The following is a 21,570-nucleotide window of genomic DNA, read 5'->3' on the forward strand; positions in this document are numbered from 1 at the left end:
GTGTTCTTTCTCTGGATGTAACTGGTTCTGTTCATTACAGATCAATGGAACTGATTTGGATCCTTTCATTGTTGAAGAGAGCCACGCCTATCAGAATTGATCCTCTTATCATATTGTTGTTGAAGTGTATAATGATCTCCTGTTTCTGCTCATTTCACTTAGCATCAGTTCATGTATGTCTCTCCAAGTCTTTCTGTCTCCACCCTGCTGGTCATTTCTTACAGAACAATAATATTCCATTCCATAACATTCATAAACCACAATTTATTCAGCCATTCTCCAATTGATGGGCATCCATTCAATTTCTAGTTTCTAGCCACTACAAAAAGGGCTTTCACAAACATTTTTGCACATACAGGTCCCTTTCCCTTCTTTAATATCTCTTTGGGATATAAGCCCAGTAGTAATACTGCTGGGCCAAAGGGTATGCGCAGTTTGATAACTTTTTGAATGTAGTTCCAAATTACTCTCCAAAATGGTTGGATCCATTCACAACTCCACCAACAATGCATCAGTGTCCTAGTTTTCCCACATCCTCTCCAACATTTGTCATTATCTTTTCCTGTCATTTTAGCCAGTCTGACAAGTTTTGTTTGAGTCTGTTGATAGTGTAGTGCTATCTCAGAGTTGTCTTAATTTCTCTGATCAATAATGATTTGAAACACCTTATCATATGACTAGAAATAATTTCAGTTTCTTCATCTGAAAATTATTCATATCCTTTGACCATTGATCAATTGGAGAATAGATTGATTTCTTATAAATTAGAGTCAGTTCTCTATATATTTTGAAGATGAGGTTTTTATTAGAACCTTTACTTGTAAAAATGTTTCCCCAGTTTATTGCTTCCCTTCTAATCCTGTCCACATTAGTTTTATTTGTTTCGTTTGTTATTAATTGAAATTTTCTATTTTGTGATCAATAATGACTTCTAGTTCTTCTTTGGTCATAAATTTCTTCCTCCTCCACAGGTCTGAGACGTAAACTATCCTATGTTCTAATTTATTTATAATCCCCTTCTTTATACCTAGATCATGGACCCATTTCGATGTTATCTTGGTGTACAGTGTTAAGTATGGGTCACTGCCTAGTTTTTGCCATACTAATTTCCAATTTTCACAGCAATTTTTGTCAAATAGTGAATTCTTATCCCAAAAATTGGGGTCTTTGGGTTTGTCAAACACTAGATTGCTATAGTTATTGACTGTTTTGCTCTGTGAACCTAACTTACACTGATCAACTAGTCTATTTCTTAGCCAATATCAAATGGTTTTGGTGACTTGCTGCTTTATAATATAGTTTTAGATTAGGTACAGCTAGGCCACCTTCATTTGATTTTTTTTTTTTCTCATTAGTCCTTTTGAAATTCTTGACTTTTTGTTCTTCCAGATAAATTTTGTTGTTATTTTTTCTAGGTCATTAAAATAAGTTTCTTGGGACTCTGATTGGTGTAGCACTAAATAAATAGATTAGGTAGTATTGTCATCTTTATTATATTCACTCGACCGATCCAGGAGCACTTGATATTTTTCCAGTTGTTTAGATCTGACTTTATTTGTGTGGAAAGTGCTTTGTAGTTTTGCTCATATAGTTCCTGACTTTTCCTTGGCAGATAGATTCTCAAATATTTTATACTATCGATGGTTATTTTAAATGGAATTTCTCTTTCTATCTCTTGCTGTTGGATTTTGTTAGTGGTGTATAAGAATGCTGATTTATGTGAATTTATTTTGTATCCTGCAACTTTGCTAAAGTTGTTGATTATTTACAATAGCCTTTTAGTAAAATCTCTGGGGTTCTCTAAGTATTTCATCATATCATCTGCAAAGAGTGATAGTTTGGTTTCCTCATTACCTACTCTAATCCCTTTAATCTCTTTCTTGACTCTTGTTGCCAAGGCTAGCATTTCTGATACAATATTGAATAATCATGGTAATAGTGGGCAACCTTATTTCACTCCTGATCTTACTGGGAAAGGTTCTAATTTTTCCCCATTGCATATGATGCTTACTGATGGTTTTAAATATATTTCCTGACTTTTTAAGGAAAAGTCCATTTATTCCTGTCCTCTCAAGTGTTTTTATTAGGAATGGATATTGGATTTTATTGAATGTTTTTTCTGCATCTATTGAGATGATCATATGGTTTTTGTTAGTTTGGTTATTGATATAGTCAATTATGCTAATAGTTTTCCTAATATTGAACCAGCTCTGTATTCCTGGTATAAATCATACTTGATCATAGTGTATTATCCTGGGGATGATTTTCTGTAATCTTTTTGCTAATATTTAAGATTTTTGCATCGATGTTCATTAGGGAGGTTGGTCTATAATGTTCTTTCTCTGTTTTTGTCTTACCTCGTATAGGTATCAGTACCATGTCTGTGTCATAAAAGGAATTTGGTCTAATTCTTCATTCCTTTTTTCAAATAGTTTATATAGCATTGGAGTTAATCATTCTTTAAATGTTTGGTAGAATTCACATGTAAATCCATCTGGTCCTAGGGAATTTTTTTTAGGGAGCTGATTAATAGCTTATTCTATTTCTTTTTCTAAAATGGGACTATTTAACCAATTTACTTCTTCCTCTGTTAATCTGGGCAAGCTATATTTTTGAAGGTATTCATCCATTTCATTTAAGTTATCAAATTTATTGGCATAAAGTTGGACAAAGTAACTCCTAATTATTGTTGTAATTTCCTCTTCATTAGTGGAAATTTCTCCCTTTTCATTTTTAAGACTAACAATTTAATTTTCCTCTTTCCTTTTTCTAATCAAATTTACTAAGAGTTTATCTATTATGTTGTTTTTTTCTTAACCAAGTCTTAGTTTTATTTATTAATTCAATAGTTTTTTTTTTAACTTTCATTTTTATTGATCTCTCCTTTTATTTTTAGAATTTCAAATTTAGCGTTTGATTGGGGGTTTTTAATTTGCTCTTTTTCTAGCTTTTTTAGTTGCAAGCCTAATTCATTGATTTTCTCTTTCTCTATTTTATGCAAGTAAGCCTCTAGAAATAGAAAATTTCTCCTTATTACTGCCTTGGCTGCATCCCACACATTTTGGCTTGACGTCTCATTATTGTCGTTCTCTTGGGTGAAATTATTAATTGGGTGAAATTAATTAATTAAAATAATATGATTTGTTGTTTCACCTGATCATTCTTTATGATGAGATTTTTTAGTTTCCAATTATTTTTTGTCCTATTTTCCCCTGGCTTTTTATTGAATATAATTTTTTATTATATCATGATCTAAAAAGGATGCATTTCTGCCTTTCTGCATTGAATTTGAGGTCTTTATTTCCTAATATTAAAATGTCAATTTTTATATAGCTTCCATGAACTGCTGAGAAGAAAGTGTACTCTTTTTTGTCTCCATTCAGTTTTCTCCAAAGATCTATCATACCCAATTTTTCTAGTATTCTATTTACCGCTTGAACTTCTTTCTTATTTATTTTGTGATTTGATTTATCTAGTTCTGAGAGTGCAAGTTTGATCTCCCACTATTATAATTTTGCTATCTATTTCTTCTTGCAACTCTCTTCACTTCTTCATTAGGAATTTAAATGCTATACCACTTGGTGCATATATGTTTAGTATTGATATAGCTTCATTATCTATGCTACCCTTTAGCAAGATATAGTGCCTTTCCTTATCTCTTTTAATTAGATCAATTTTTTGCTTTTGCTAGATCTGAGATCAGGGTGGCTATATCTCTGCTTTTTTGACTTCACCTGAAGCATACTACATTTTGCTCCAGCCTTTTACCTTTATTCTGTATGTATCAACCTGCTTCCAGGATGTTTCCTGTAAACAACATATTGTAGGATTCTGGCTTTTAATGCAGTTTGTTATACGCCTCTCCTTTATGGGGAGTTTACCCCATTCATATTTATGATTAAAATGACTAATTCTGTATTTCCTGCCATCTTATTATCCCTAAATTATGCTTTTCTTTTTCTTTCCTCCTTACCCCTCTCCCCAGTATTAGACTTATGAGCACCACTTGCTTCATACAGCCCTTCCTCTCTCTTTAGGATTCCTCCCCTCTTCTTAGAGTCCCTCCCCTTTTCTTAAACCTTTTCCTTACAATTTCTCTTTTCCCTTCTGTTTATCCTACTCCTTCTTTTTTCACTTTTCCCTTCCCACTTTTCAATGAAGTGGGAGAAGTTTCTCTGTAAATCAAATACATCTAATATTTTCTCTTTGAGCTATTTTTGATGAGAGTGAGATTCACACTATGTCCATCCCTCCTCCCTTTTTTTTCCCCTCAGATATAATAAGTTTCCTTCGCCTCTTTCTGAGATGTAATACCTCCACTTTTCCGTTTTTTAGTACAATTTCCTTTGCACCTCTAGATTCTTTTTTATAACAGCAAAACCAAAATATACATGTACTCTTTATATATACTCATAACAGAAATATAGTTCCCAAGATTTCTTTTTACCTTTTTAGGTTTCTCTTGAGTCCTGTATTTGGAGGTCAAACTTTTTGTTTAATTCAGTTTTTTTGTCAGAAATAGATGGAAGTCACCTATTTCATTGAATATCCATCTTCTTCCTTGGAAGAAAATGCTCCATTTGGCTGGGTAGTTTATTCTTGGCTGTATTCCAATTCTTTTTCCTTTTGGAATATCAGATTCCAGGCCCTTTGATCCTTTAATGTGAATGCTGCTAGATCCCAAGTGATCCTTATTATGGCTCCTTGGTATTTGAATTTTTTTTTTTTTTTTTGGCTGCTTATTGTATTTTTATCTTGGTTTGATAGTTTTGGAATTTAGCCATAATATTTCTTGGAGTTTTGATTTTGTGATCGATGAATTCTTTCAATGTCTATTTTGCCTTCTGTTTCTATAACATCTGGACAGTTCTCCTTGATGATTTCCTGAAAAATAGTGTCTAGGCCCTTTTTTTCCCCATCATGATTTTCAAGAAGTCCAGTAACTCTCAGATTCTCTCTTAGATCTATTTTCCAGGTCTCTTGTTTTCCCAAGTAGGTCTTTAACTTTTTTTCTATTTTTTCATTTTTTTGGTTTTGTTTGACTGATTCTTGGTGTCTCCGCGAGTCATTCATTTCCATTTGTTCAAATCTGATTTTTAATGAATGATTCCCTTCATTTACTTTTTTAAATTTCTTTTTGTATTTGTCCAATTGAGTTTTTAAATGAGTTGTTTTGTTATATGGAATTTTTTTTCCATTTTGCCAATTTTTTTTTTAAGAATTTTTTTTTTCCAATTCACAAATTCCGTTTTTCAGCAAGTTGATTTCTTTTCCCCCTCTATCTTTTAATCAGTTATATGTCTTATCCTGACCCTCTTGCAAAGCTTTCCTTTCTCTTCCCCATTTTTCTTCTAGCTCTCTTTTAAGGTCCTTTTTAATTTCTTCCATGAGAGCCTTATGTGGTGGAGACCAGATCATATCCATTTTTGCTTCTAGAGATAAACTGTTTTTAGTCTCTTCAGGGTTTGAAGTCTGCTCCCTTTCCATATAGAATCTATCCATAGTTAGAGCTCACTTAGCTTTTTTTTCTCATTTTAAGAAAAGAAAAAAACCAAAGCTGTGGTTTCTTTATGGGGGGTAGTAGGGTATTTCCAAGATACCTCTACAGACAACAGGAAGTGGCGGTGAGGCAGCAGTGAGACAGCACCCACAGGCTGCGTTGGGATTAGCAGTTGTGCTGAAATCAGTGGCAGTGGGAAGGCAGTATCTGCACTGGGAGCAGTGACTGTGGCTGCTCCTGGATCATGCTGAGTCACTCTGGATGCTGGGTGGATGTCATCAGGTCTTGAGAGACTCTAGCATTTTGGGGTTATAGTCTTTACCCCCGTGTTAATAACTTCTCTGCTGATCTACTGGCTCATTGACAGGCCAGAGTAGCTCACACTGTGGTAGACCTCTCCCTGAATATTTTCTGCCAGCAGAGACCACACCCCGCCCCTCTCCAGTGTGCTCAGTATGAGCAGTTCCCTGAGCTCTTATTGCCTGCCTGAATCTGCCCTGGTCCTGTCTCCCTGCAAGAGCAAACACAGACTTTTTCTGGCAAATTGCGTGATTATCTTTGGGTGATAATGTGTTGTACTCCCAATATTCGTGGGGTCTAACAGTCAAGCACTGATTCCTAGTCTGAATTTCATTAAAATTGATTGAGGGTATATCTTGTAAATAAAAAGTTTTATAATAAAAAAAAATAAAATTGATTGAGGGAAAAGGAGAGCCTAGGAAGATGCCTGTGTCCTTTCCGCCATCTGGAATAAAGATAAAAATATCTTTATTTTTAACTTAATTTTTCTTGGGGGTTTTATTTTCATTTCACAACTTGACTTTTATGGAAATGTTTTACATAACTTCCCATGTAGTTTCTTAATTGTGTGTGGGGATAAGAGAGAGAACCTAGAACTCAAAAATCTTAAAAACAAATGAAAAAAATTGTTTTGAATATGTATAGGGAAAATAATAAAATTAAAATCGATAAACTCTTATTAACAATTTACATTGTAGGGGAAAAGTCAAAATCCTCTGGCTCAAAAGGCCAGATCCAACCTTCATTATTATACTGGTTTTCTGTTGAATTTGCAACCCAAAGTGTAGTAGCATCCTTCTGGGAGCCAGGAAGACTTTAGGTTCAAATCCCACCTCAGATACTTATTAGCTGAGGGACCTTGGGCAAGTTATTTTATTACTCAGTTTCCTTTTCCATAAAGAGAGGAAGTTGAACTTGATAAGTTATGGTTGATGATAAGATCACTTCTAATTCTAAATTTCTCCTCCCTTTTTCCTCCCTCTTCCGTTCTTGCCTCTTTTTCTGGTTCCCTCCTTCCTTGCTCAGTACAGTCTAGCATAGTATTAATGTTTAGACCTTCTTTGTTACACCATTGACTAATTTTTAGCTTGCCTGGTTTTTGCAAACTCAAAATTATTTTCTTACCACTCATAGAATTGTTTTATCTTTTCACACTTCATTTTGTTTTTCCTTTTTTTTTTGACTGATTTTTTTTTAAATGTTTAAGATTTTACATTTATGTGTATTAATACTTTTAATTCATTAGATTTGGTCTTCTCATTTGACATTTTGGCTGTCTACTCTTTGATTCATCTGATCACTAACAACCACTAAACTTAGAACAGAATTTTCTTTTGTCTTAGTTTGTTTAATAGGTTGCTTTGCCTCATCCTCTTTCTTCTTTCCTTCCCTCTCTCCCCTCCCCCCCAACCTGGAAGACTCTTATTGTGGGTATTTAACTTGTGGAGTAACACAGACTTTTAATTTTAATCTGCATTAACAATTTCTCCTTTGCTTTCTTAGATAATCTAGACAATCAACAAAAATCAAGTCTTGCTTTACAGTGTTTCTTAGGCTTAGTCACCTGAAAATTTTAAAAATGGCTGTCATAGGTTCAAGCTTGCTCTTACCGTTGTTTGCTAACTTTGTACTGCTGACAAACTTTTCTAGAAATCAGGGCAGATGGAAGATGTATCACCAGGGCCATTATTTAAAACATTTTTCAAGAATTGTTGTGGCCAAAGAATTCATCTCTCTCCAAGTCTACTAGTGATAAGGCTTTCCAAATTTAGGCATCCTCCTTTGGCAATAGAAGTCCAGTTATTTACTCAGCCTATATTTAAAGCCTTTCTAGTTTGCTTGATAAAAGGTGTGTGTGTGTGTGTGTGTGTGTGTAAAATAGCTTACTCTTTAGAATTTTAGTGGAGATTGAAATAAATATATGATACTATAAAATGAAATTAAGTTTATGGTTTCAGTTTACCAAATGTAGCATAATATATAAAATAAAAAGGTTGGTAATATTAAATTTTGGTCATTTTTTATATTGCAAGAAATAATATAGCTTTCTTGTAATAATAACTAATGTTTATTTTGTGATGTTTTACCGTATTATCTTTTGTGATCCTTAAAACAATCCTGTTTGGTGAGTGTTTTGGTGTTATGGACTGGTGGGACCTGCAGCAAATGAATATGATTTGAATCCAGGTGCTCCCATCTCCAATTTCAGCTGTTTTTCATCTCTTTACTACACTACCTTTCTTGTGGAAAGTGTGCTAATATCAAATCCTGGCTTCAGCTTTAAAACTTATGTGACTAGTGGCAGATTACTCAAACCTTTCTAAACTTCATTTTTCTCATTTATGAAATGGAACAAATCAGACACTATTAATTTCTCACAGTTGTAGAGATACAAGCTACATAATTATGTTGAAGTGTTTTGAAAGATATTCATTATACAAATATGTTTGGTAGTTTTAATAGGTAAGATTTTATATCTTGTCTTGTAAATAAGATCCACATAATAAAAATACAAGCATTGAGCTAAGGGGAAAATTCTTAAAGTCATTGAAAAGACCTAAAAAGCCTCTTGGTTGCCAGCAGGTAGCTCTTTAACACTCTTTATTGGTCAGTAATTGTTGATTTTCATTGTTAGAGGAAGTTGCCTACAGTAAAACAGCTTTAAAAAAAATTTAAATAATCTGAAGTTTTAGTATAATTTTTACAGACAAATTTGTAGCATTTTTTTCATATTTATAAATAATTCTTTATTTGTTTAATAAATTTTGCTCTCATATTATTTGTTAGCTAACATCAATATTTCAAATTGCATTTGTAAAATATTCTAATCAGAGTAATTTTTTACTGTGAATATTTTTAGGATGTTTAAGTGATTCTGTGGATACTCTTAATAGTTCCAATTTTCAGATGTTTTCAAATTAATAATTTTTAGTGAGAGAAGAGCAGGACAGGAAGTTAGCTTTTCCCCCCTACTAGTCTAGATCTTTTTGAGTTTTATTTTTCTCACCTATTCAATCTACCATTCTTTACCTATACACTTGAATCTGATTAAATTTCAGTTTCTGTGTCATTTTATTTTCTCCCCTGTGAAAGTAAGAGAGTAACAAGATCTGATATTTTATTTAAATTACTTGTTTTATTCATAAATTAGATTAAAAACTCTATAGAAAAGGTATTAATGGTTTTTAAAAATATTATTTCAATACATATAACTATTCAACCTTAGTGGAAAAACCTTATTATAGATTAACTATATTAGATGGCCTTCTTTGACAGTAGGTCTAAGGTCCAGTTGATAATCAGTGACGCTTTCATTATCTGTTTAAAATAAACCATCTATATTTAGTAGTTATATATAGTATCTATATTTGGTTCCTATCAGTGTACTAAATCCTTAAGGCAAATCTCCAATTTATAAGGTTTGTACCATATTAAAGAAGGAAAGAAGAGAGTTAAGGTGAATTAAACCAAAGCTGACCTTTCATGGCCTTTGACATTCTGTAAAATAGCAATTAATTTTCAACTGTAGGTGTACATCTTCATCTCAAACATACTTGACATTCACAAAAACAAATAACCAAAACAAAACCTTATTTGATCTATCCATCACCTTTAGCTGCCATCCAGTGTGATATCCCTCCCTTTCACATCTAAACACTGCCTTCACTTTTTTACTTCTCTTTTTCTTCTTAACTCTCTCTGCAGTATGGTTTCCAGCTTCTCTCATTTGAAATTTCTCTCTCCAAAGTTACCAATGGATCTCTTGATTGTCAAATCTGATGACCTTTTCTCAGTCTTTTTTGACCTCTTTACAGTCTTTAGTATAGTTGATCATTCTCTTTTTGATGTTTTCTTCTTCCTAAGCTTTCTTTTGACATAGTTCTCTCCAATTTTCCTTATGACTGCTCTTTCTCATTTTCTTTTTAATAGAACTTCAGCCAAGGCATGCTTGCTAACTGGAGGTGTCCCTAAAACTCTTTCCTGGTTTCTCTTCTTCCTGTATAATATTTTACTTGGTGTTGTGAAATCAGCTCCCAAATATAAATCCAGCTCCAATCTCTTTATTAAACTCTAGTTTCCAGCTGCTTTTAAATATCTTGAATTGGATGCCCCACACACATTTTAAAGTCGGTGTGCCTAAAACTGAAAACTGTTTTTCCTCTTAAACCCTTCCTTTTTCTAACTGCCCTTTCATTGTTGAGGGTACTATATATCATCTTTCCTGTTAGGCAAGCTCACAATTCTATGTCATCTTTAATTTCTCACTTTCTCATCTCCCTCTCCAATGAATTGATAAATCCTGTTGATTCTATTTTTGGAGCATTTTATATACTCCCTTTTCTCTCCTCCGACATTGCCACCATAGTACGGGTCTCCTTTACCTCATACAGAAACTACTGCAGTAATCTTTTATTAATCTCTTAGCCTAAACTATTTCTCTACTTTACTCTGTTCTCCAATCAGCTACTAAAAGTATCTTCCTAGAGTACAGCTCTGACCATGTTACAGGAGCAACCTCCTTTCAGTAGAATCCAGTGACTTTCTACTTCAAGAATCAAATATAAAATCCTCTGTTTGCCTTTAAAGCCCTTCATAACTTGGATCTCCCTTCTACCTTCTAGTATTTTTACAGCTTACTCCCCTCCATCCATGTAGTTGTAATCCCTAACACTGGCCTCTTTGCTGATTGTTGCACAAAACATTCATTTCCTGACTCCAGTTATTTTTACTGGCTGTTCCCCATGCCTAGAATACTGTCATCTCTACCTTTTCGGTTCTCTGGCTTCCTTCAATTCCCAGCTAAGATTCCATCTTTTAAGATGATGAGGATAACGTTAGCATTTATAGAGTGCTTACTATGGGCCAGGCACTGTGCTAAGTGCTTTATAAGTATTATCTCATTGGGAAATAGGTGTTATTATTAAACTCATTACAGTTGGGGAAATTGAGGCTAACAGAAGCTAAATGATCACATAATTAGTATTGTCTGCAGACAAATTTGAATTCAGATCTTCTTGATACCCAGCAATTTATCCATCTTTTAGGCTAGCTGTCTTTTGTAAGAAGCCTTTCCCAGTTTTTCTGTGCCTTTCCTCTGAGATTATCTCTAATTTATCTTGAATGTTTTTATTTATTTATATATGTAGGGAAAGATAAAGAAGAAATAGAAATAGTTTTTATATAGCTATTAGCATGTTGTTTTCCCCATTAGATTGTGAGCTCCTTGAGAGCAAGGACTATTTTGTTTTGCTTTTCTTTCTGTCTCCAAAGCTTAACATAGGGCCTAGCACATAGTAGGTGCTTAGTAAATACTTGTTAACTTCACATTTGTGTTTTCAAAAACTAAGATTTTTTAAAAATGACGTCCCAAATAAACACTAGGTGCTCAGATATAAGAATTTAGAATGATAGAAATGATTAGAACACATGACACATCTCTTCTTCCCTACTGGGTTCAGGCTTCTTTTCACTTATTGTCTCACTACAGGGAGGTTGGGAATCAGCTCTCCTTTGCCTCCACCGCCTGAAGACTAGGAGTATGATTTCTAGCAATACATGCATTACAACAAAATTCAACTAAAAGGCATATATGGCTGTCCTCTGAAGCTCATTATAATGAAATTTTGCCTGTACAGTCAGCTCTTTCTCTTCAGGTACCACTTATTTCCCTCTTATTCAGACATTTCATGGCTGTCCCTCACACTTGCCCAGCGAGCTTCATATTCACCATTTAGCTACTTTTCTTGCAGCTTCCAGGGGTCATAATTACTTTCCCTTTCATAGCTTTGTTTTTTCTTTTGGAATATTGTTTACATATTTCATTGTCACATGTTGATTTTTATTTTGCTGGGGTTTTGGTGGGTATTTCTCTCATTTGTCAGTTCAGGAAAATTGTATTTTTCTTTTCACTGGTGTCAGTTATGGAATATAAACCTCAAAATACTAAGAATTCTTATTATAGACTGTATTTAAGCTTCTTACCTATCTCATTTATCTCTATCTTTAAGACTTTCCAGTTCACATAAATGTTTTTCAATAGACTAACCAGTTTTATGAGACCTTCACTATTAGCTTCATTAAATAGTCTAGACTTAATTATAATTTGAAAAACTGACACTAAATTGTCTTAGAGACTTTTAGTGGGAGGAACATAACATTCAATAATGATGCTAAAATGATGGGAATGTTTCTTTCATAAATTCTGATTTTTTACTTACTGCAGGTGCAAAAGTCAAGAAATAAGCAGTTGCGAGAAATGTTTCCAGATGGCTTTAGTATTCATCATGCTGGAATGCTTCGACAAGACAGAAGTTTGGTTGAAAACCTGTTTTCTCATGGACATATCAAAGTTCTAGTTTGTACAGCTACATTAGCATGGGGTGTCAATCTCCCTGCTCATGCTGTTATCATTAAGGTAAGAGCTTATCCTTCTCACATGGATATGTATCTATTTAAAAAAAAAAAAAAAAGAAACCTATGAAACTATTCATACTGAAAAATAATTGTGTTTTAGGTGGTCTGATTGACTTTAAATTATTTTCTCCATTGAGAACCTAGTATGTATTATAAAAAGTTAACTGTATCATTGATTATGATAGGATTAAGTAAAGTACACTTTTGAAATCATACCATATTTGCCTAATTTCAGCATTCATCTCATCAGGATTATGTTTGTATGTGTTTATGTTAATTTTTATTAACTTTTTCTTTAACCAGGGAACACAAATATATGCTGCAAAGAGAGGTTCCTTTGTTGACCTTGGAATTTTAGATGTCATGCAGATATTTGGTCGAGCTGGAAGGCCACAGTTTGATAAATTTGGAGAAGGCATAATCATAACAACTCATGATAAACTCAGCCATTACCTGACCCTACTTACTCAACAGAATCCAATTGAAAGCCAATTTTTGGAAAGCCTTGCAGATAATCTGAATGCAGAGGTAAGATCTGATTAATGATAACTTGTTATCTTAGAAACTAGCTGGCTGAAAGACCTAAATACTCTTGGGAAGAGAGCAAAGAAAAACAGAAAAACAATGCCTTTCTATAAGGTTTTCTCAAAATTGGCATCTGAGTATCATTGTACAGAAAAGTAGTATGTAAATCTCTCATGTGATCTACAGTGTAACTAATCCAGATTTAAATATCATAATATATAACTAGTAAATAATGATAATGTAAATTGCAAAGAGCTCATAGTCTAGGATTTCTAAACTTCTTTCTGTCCCCATCCTCCTTGGCTTTCAATAAATCTTCCCTATATTCTTCCATTCAACATGAAAAAGAAATAAATTCCAGTTTAACATGCATATTTGTATTTAAAAAAAATTTGTAATCAGTCTTTCACTCAAGAAAGCTTTATTTAATATGTAGTCTTTATTGTAAAATTGTTAAATCTTTATCAGAATTTAGTCAAATAAATTGGTAAGTCCTTATATTCTGTTTTTTGTCAGGTAATAATTTTATTTTCAATATAGTGGTGTGTGTGTGTGTGTGTGTGTGTGTGTGTGTGTGTGTGTGTGTGTGTTGGTTCTCCCCCCCCCACGCAATTGAGGTTAAGTGACTTGCCTAGGGTCATACAGCTAGGAAGTGTTAAGTGTCTGAAACCAGATTTGAAGTTATGTCCTCTTGACTTCAGGACTGGTGTTCTATCCACTTAGCTGCCCCCAATATAGTTTATGGAAAGAGATGTTCATATTCCAGTTTCATCTTCTTTATTATATCTTTTTTTTTTTGGTTAGGCTTCAGATAGTACCTTTTTTGGGGGGGAGGGGGGCTAAAAACAGAATAATTAGAAGAGTTCACATTTATAGAATGCTTTAATTGTTTTCTTCAGAAAAATGCTATGAGATAAATAGTACAAGTTATTGATTCTAGTTTGCAGATAAGAAAATGTATATTCCTACAAGTTAAAGGACGTATCTTCTGTTATACTTCTATCAAGAAGCAAAGATGGGGCAAAACCAAGATCTTGTAATTCCTATTCCTTAGCTTTTTACAATAATATTGTTTCTCTTATGAAATCTTCATCTTCTTAGTTGATAGAAATTATGGAATTTTATTTCTTTCTTTTTCATTATCCAGAAGCAAAAATTCCATTTTGAAGATAAAGATAACAGGATAATAGTTTCTATTTACTTTGGAAATATCAGACTTACCTCAGAAATGCTTGTTTTAAAAAAATATTCCTCAAGTTTTTTTTTCCATGCAGATGCTTTTTAATTTAATATGATTAATATGTATTATAATCTTTATATTAATAAATATTAATTTTGATCTTTTGTGATCTACTCTATACTTTGGTTACTGATTCTGCTTTTTTTTTTTTTAACCATAATTATGAATAGTTCTTTCTCCTGATCCTTATTAATATTATTTTTAATGATGGGACTTTTTATACTTAAGTCATTTATCTTTTTGGAATTCTTCTTGAATATGGTATAACATGCTGGTCTAAGCCAATTTTATTCCAGATTAATTCTTTCTCTCTCCCCCCCCCCCCCCCCCCCCCCCCCCCCCCCCCCAGATCAATAAAATGACCCCATGGTAGTTTGAGCAATGTGACACTAATTTAGGAGGTTAATTTAGATATTGTTGACATTTTTAATATATTGGCAGAAATCTGCCCCAACAGAAAATTTCTTTAATTTTTAAATCAATTTTTGTAAAAAGTATTTTGAGATTTTATTTTGTTTCAGTAATGTCTTACTAAATTAATCCCATATATTTTTATTTATTTTGAATAGAATTTCTCTTTCTAGATATTCCTCCTGCCTTTCTCAGTAAATCTGAGAAACCTATTATTTTTGTAGCATTCCTTTCATACTTTTACTCAAGAAGATCTTGAAAATGAAGGAGAATATTTTTCATTCTGTTTATATTCTCTGTATGCCTTTTCATTGTCCTTTGGGTTTCCTTCAAGTCAAATTCTTGGGGGAGTGAGCCATTTCAAGATTTGCAACATAGAACATTAAAAGTCACTGAAGGCCAACCAAGCACAGAAATGATTTCCAGTGATACATAAGAATTCAATAGAGCACAATGGAAAGCATGGATAGAAGTGCACTCACATGGAAGGGTAAATATAGAAGGGAATGAATTAAGGGTGATGGGAGTAAGGAAACAACAGAGAGGATAGGAAAAGAGATTTGTAGTATGGTATCCAGAGGTTCAGAATTACTGGGATATGGAAAGAATGAGACTGTGGACATCATTGAAGATTATCATCATTGAATGTGGACAGTCATAGAAGATTAAAGTCAGGAAAATTATCAGTGCCTAAAACCATCCAGAATAACATTTACTTAGTTGAAAGAAACCTCAGAGGCCATCACAAACCAACTGAAATTTGAACAAGACACCCTTGAACATTTATTGCATTAAATTAATAATTGAGACCTTGATGCAAGATTCTTTATATTCTCAATTTTCAAAAATGGACAGATTTATTAACATATTACATGACTTTACATTTGTCAGATTTTCTTAGATTCTAAAGCAAAGTTGAGTATACTTGAAGGAACGTAGAATTGTCTGTTTGATGCACAAATAAAAAACTTCAATGCCAAGAAAGAAAATAATTATGAAAAGTCACCTATAATATTGTCATCATTTATTATTATTCATATTTTTCAGGGAATGGGCAGATAGATTCAATAAATAATTAACTTCTCAGATCAAATAGAAGAAAATGTAACAAAATTATCACACCCTAAATATTTATTTGGAAACAAAAGTATCTGTTACTCAAGTTTACAATAAAGAATTTATTTTTAATTCAACACCAACAAAAAAATGTATAGTTGTTTAAGCCTACAAGTTAGGAGGGAAATCATCATTGCTAATATTGAGTGTACTTTGTATATACAAAGATCTAATCTCTATCTTTTAGGATTTCTATATTCTGAATACTCATTGTATACTCAGGAAATAATCATAAAGCCAGAGACCAAATGAGAAATTGGAGTACTGGAAATAAGATTTTTAATAAAATTGTTGTAAAAATCTCTTAACATTTGATTTCCTTAGCCTTCTAATGGTAATCTCACTTTTAAGCATTGTGACTGCACATTCACAAAAACTAGGGGGAGGGAACAATCAAAAAATATAGTACATATTTAATAGGATTGATCTAGAGAAGACAAATTTGATTTCAACTGTCTCAACTAGGGGACTAAATGATAGAAGTAAGTGGAATATGTGTTAGTCCTTGGACTAATCTTTTTTTGATAGGAGTATCCTAGATTGTATAATAAAGGAACTAAGAGAACAGACAAACTTCTTCCAGACTTTTGAATGCACCTCATATTGAAGGTAACCCTAAGTTCTCTCCCTTAATGCTGCCTTACCTTTCATGAACAAATACACAGGATCCTCACGATGTCATCAGATATCATTTCAAGAATCGAACTGTCAAGAGGGAAAAAATACTTTGAAATATTATCTTTTACAAACCTAATTGCTTTTGGCAGCTTCTAACTTCTTTTTCTCTTACTCTGCTTCTTAAGCCTTAGAAATGTAGAAAGCCTGGGGATAATTTTTATAGTAGACTGGAGAGTACTTGATAAATTTATTGTAACGACATACATAATTTGAAACCAATTTTCATTAATCGCATTTTAAAATTACATATGAGCAATAAAGTATAACATTTGCCTTTTATATAAGATCAACTGGTTATCCTCCTTTATTTAACAAAGTAACAAATTATCACTTTCCTAAGTTTTATTATGGGAAGGTATTATAAAATACCTTTCATTTCATCAGACAAGTATACTTAAGTTATTGCTACCTTTCAGCAACTGTTTAGAAGTAGATACTAATTTTTGTCACTAGGTGGCGATCAAGGATTGATATCTAAAAAAGCACAAATTTTTATCATTGGGTAAAGTACATTTCTTTTATTGTGAATATCCAGAAATCTTCTTTTGCAAAACTCTGCTAACTCTGTAGTCCATTCTCATTGTTCTTTTATCATTATTCTTGTAATGTATTTTTAAAAATTATTTATTTTTTTTATTGATACTTAGAATAGGGTAATTTTTTGTTTATTTAAAAAATTATCTACTTTCAGAATGGTATATTATTTTAAAATGTCTTAATATATCCCACGATAAAAAAAATTCATTTTACAGCTTAGGTTATATGTTTGGAAAAGAACTTTAAGGAAGACTTTAACCTTATCTTTAAACTAACTTCTCCTAAAGCCATATAGACAAATGGATGTCTGTCCCATTATTTAACAACCTTAGGGAATGACATTTTATAGCTTTTCTTGTTGTAACTCCTTTAAGAATTTAATACCTCTTATTATAAGGAAATCCATAGGAGAATAAAATTTTAAATTATTTTGTATTTTGTTAAATTTGATGCAAATGAGTATTCCTATTTGTGGTTTTGAAAGCACATTAATTTTTGCAGTAGATGAAAGAGAAAGAGAGAGTGAGAGAGAGAGAGAGAGAGAGAGTGTGTGTGTGTGTGTGTGTGTGTGTGTGTGTGTGTATTCTTCCTGTCATATCTCTTAATCTTTTTTACTAGTGAATAGTAGTAAAAATATTTTAATTAATGTCATTAAATAACTTTTTAATTCATATAATTAAATAATGGTACTGATTTTACTTTCATTTTTTGTTTTTGTTAACAATTAAAAGGTAGAGATGTGAAAAGATTGAGACACTAGAATGTGAGGATTATTCTGCCTGCAATTATTTTTGTTATTGGTATTAGTCATTTTAGATATACATTCTTTTGGCTTTTTGGAAAAATGCACTGTGAATATCACTAAGTTTTCAGAAAATATTTGGGAGTTTGATAGAGTTACTTTTATTATTTTATTATGAGGATAAAATTATTGAACAAGAACATTATATAAGTTGTGCATTGATGAAATTTTTAATAAAATGGAAAACTCCAATTAAAGGAAATATGACTACTTATTTATTTGTTGTATTTATGTGCTGTTGCTATCCTAATTATTTTGTTATTACAATTTTTCCATTTTCTAAGACTTTTGTACCCCCTAAAAATACATTTCTAATTATTGTGGAATTTTCAGAATTTCGATGAGTTCAAAATTATCTAAGTTACTTTTTTTTACTGTTATTAAACTCATGAAAATATTTTTATTAAGCAGCATTATGGCATAGAGAATTGAGAGATGGCCTTGGAATCAAGAAGACTTAGTTTAAGTCTATATTCCAGGCAGCACTTTAAAACTAACTTACAAAACATGATTTTTGATCTCAGTTGGTAGAGAGAATTTATCTAGACCCATGAAATCACAAGTCCAGGCCAAAAAAAAAAAGAAAAAAATTTTTTGTGCATTACAAAAATATATAAAGTATAAATTATCAATTTAAAACTAATATACTAAATTAGGAATTAGATTTTACTTCAGACTGAATTAAAAATAGATATGAAATTTACAATTTGTCTTGTTTAAAATGTAAATTTTTATTATTAAAATTGAAGAATAAATAACATTTCCATTATTCAGATATAATTTAATGATGCTATATTTAGTAAAAAGAGGTATTTTAGTGACACAATTATAATATGACTTTCTTAATAAAATATTATTTAGAGAAATAGAAACAGTTTTGATGTATTTTGCTCAATTTTTTTTCACAAAACTTTTACATGATATTGTAAAAGATGATTTGCATTCGAGTTTCAAAAAAGGAATAGTGGTATAATCTGTGAATATATATATATATATATGCATATGCATATATAGGTATGTATGTGTATATAATAGAGAAGTCTGAACTTAAAGATACTGTGTTATAGTGAAATTAATTCTTACAGATTTAAAACTCTTTATGTTTTTAATTCAGTTTCAAGTAAAACATATTTTAATAACACTGCTAAAAATATCCTAATATTCTTTAGACCTAAAGTTTAATTTGAAAAATGTTGTTAACCAAATAGTCAAATAGGTGAAAGGCAGACGATAGGTCATCTAGTCCTATACCCTCATTTAATAGATGAGGAAACTGTAGTTCTATACATTAAATGGCTTGGCCATGGTCATATAATTAAGAAGTGGCAGAACTTTATATGAACCCACATCCTTGGATTCCACAATGACTACTCTTCATTTTTATAACAACATGCTGTTTATTACATTTTCAAAGTAAAATAGAATCTCTTTTAAAATTAAGAGAAATAAATGCTATTAAATTGCTTTCTTTTAAAAGTATAGATTGCTCTAAACCCTTTGCTTATGAAAAAATATTCTTATATTTTATATATATTCTTATGCTTATAACCTGTTTAATTTTTGTCATATTTGAACTTGCAGATTGCTCTGGGAACAGTTACTAATGTGGAAGAAGCAGTGAAGTGGATAAGTTATACTTATCTTTATGTACGGATGAGAGCAAATCCATTAGTATATGGCATCAGTCACAAAGCCTATCAGGTATAAAATGCATTTTTAAAAAATCAGATCTGCTTTCTGGTTTGTAATCTATTCATGATATGAAGCTAAATATTTACCATTGCTGCTTCATCTGACAACAGCTATGTGTCTAAATGAAGGAAAGATTTTTCATCTTTAATGAAAAATACAGAGGAAAGTCAGTTTCTCAAAACCTTTTCTCAGAGATATTGCTACATAAATTTATTAATGGTCTACAAGTTACCTTCTATGTTCTTATCTCCACAGTTTAAAATTTTAATGTTTTTCCAGTATTTCAGTTTTTGAAATGTCAGAACAGAAAACCTAACAAAACTTTGAAAATAATAGACATGCTACATATAGTATATTTTTTCTTAACACATAATCCATAATTAATAAATAGCAGGTAATGAGTTTTCATTTCTAAGATTTTCAGAATTGAGATAATTTTTTTCCTTTGTTTTTAATGTTTTGTTGTATGAGTGTGAACACAGAGAGTGAATTATCTCTATATGGTTCATATTTAGAGTTGTGTTGTCTCATGATTTATGGAGAATAGGAAGGTTTGTCTTTTCTTTGAAGCCATATTTTTAAATACTACCCAATTATAAATTAAAATCTAGTCTCTTTCTAATAGCAGCCATATGCCAGCTTTTGATGACTAAAACTCAACTTAACTGACTAAGAATGCTTTGAATATAATTCATCTAATTTTTTTAAAGGCACTTAAACAAAACAACTTTTTTATGTACATTCTTTATTAGGTAGATTTTTATGCTGTTAACAAGTGCTGCTGTCACTTTTCTGTTCATTGGACTTTGCAACATTCCCATGAGGTCAATTTATAGATGATAAAATTGAGGTACACTTGAGAAACAACCAATATAAAAGACTACAAGACTACAAAAAAAATTCAGTAGATTTTTAAAATTTGTAATTGTTTTTAGTTTTGCTATCACCATTTATTGAAACCTATATCAAATTTCAAATGGATATCAATTTATTTCCATTAGATAGGGCATCTGAAAGGTTAATTCAACCCTTCTCAAATATACAAAATGAATTTTAAGAAGGTAATAACTTGACCAAGATCAAAGAGCAAGAGACAGGACTCAATTCTTTATTTTCTAATTCCAAGAACAGTGATTTTTCCAATATACTTTGTTGTATCTCCTACTTAAAATTATCAGTGATCTTTTTATTGCTAGATGTAATTACCTTTTCTCAATCCTTTCTAACTTCTCTGAAGCAGATGGTACTATTAATTGCCTTTTCCTTCTGAATATTCACTCTGCTTTAGGATTTCATAACATTACTGTCTCCTGGTTCTCTTTTTTTCCCTAATTTCTCTTCTTTTGTCTTCTTTGCTGGTTCTTCATCTCTTATCCACAAATTGGAAAATTGTAGATGTCCTCCAAACTGCCATTTGTCAGGCAGTCACAACATTTAGCTAAGTACCTACATTGTGCTAGGGTATATGCTAAGTGGAAGGACTGGGAAAAAAAGTCAAGATGATCCTTGCCCTCAAAGAACTTGCAATTTAGTATCTTCCTGTTACATTATCACAATTGATGATATTATCAGATCTCACAGGTTAAGTTATTATTTCGAAGTAGAGAATTCCCAGATCTGCATATCTAACCTTTTTTTGTTTACTACATCATCATTTGCTTTTTGTACATCTCAATCCAGGTGTCCTAGGCATTTTATATTTAACATATATATTTTTGCATATTTAACATGTGCAAAATAATACTCATTATTCTTTCAAATTCTTTCATTTTTCCAAACTTAGCTTACTTTTAAGGGCAACACCATTATCTCACTCAACCAAATCTGTAACTTTTGTCATCCTCGAAGTCTCACTTGCATTTACCATACTTATCTAATCCATATCTTACCATGTCCCATTCTCTTCATTCACACCATCATAACACTAATTCAGGCTCTCATCACTTCTAGGCCTAAACTGTGGCTTTCCTACTGACCATTATTTAAGCATATTTAAACTCCAATCTATTAATCTCTGGATTTCTGCTGCCTGAGCTCCAATTTTTTACCTTCTTATCTCCACTTCTCAGTTTCCCTGGTTTTCCTTTTCTGGTTTCCCAGATAGCACTTTCTAATAGTGCTTTCCGTTCTGAGATCACCCATCTAATATGTATGTGTATATATATGTGTATATGTATCTTGCCACCTTTTTGTGCTCTCGGTCTCTCTCTCTCTCACACACACACGCATACACATATACATACATAAACACAGAACAGTGGTTTCCTTGATTTAGGGAAATATAGTAAAGAAACTCTCTCAACCACTGAAGATCAGCACTTATACTATAATTCATCACCTTAAAATTGGCTGAAA

General features: G+C 31.9%; 1 protein-coding gene across 2 annotated transcripts in view; it reads left to right on the plus strand.

The window, feature by feature from the left end:
* ASCC3 (activating signal cointegrator 1 complex subunit 3) overlaps positions 1–21,570 on the plus strand; it is a 323,207-nt gene that overhangs the window by 140,900 nt on the left and 160,737 nt on the right. Inside the window, exons 15-17 of one of the 2 annotated variants that reach the window (XM_003769315.4) lie at positions 12,024–12,215; positions 12,518–12,742; positions 19,105–19,224. In XM_003769315.4, the coding sequence (XP_003769363.1) occupies positions 12,024–12,215; positions 12,518–12,742; positions 19,105–19,224 (537 nt within the window). Of the gene's footprint in view, positions 1–11,288; positions 11,442–12,023; positions 12,216–12,517; positions 12,743–19,104; positions 19,225–21,570 lie in introns of those variants that run through there. The other variant, XM_023503135.2, reaches the window with a different exon arrangement.

This window comes from Sarcophilus harrisii, chromosome 4, assembly GCF_902635505.1.
Source record: "Sarcophilus harrisii chromosome 4, mSarHar1.11, whole genome shotgun sequence".
In the NCBI taxonomy this organism is placed as follows: Eukaryota; Metazoa; Chordata; class Mammalia; order Dasyuromorphia; family Dasyuridae; genus Sarcophilus; species Sarcophilus harrisii.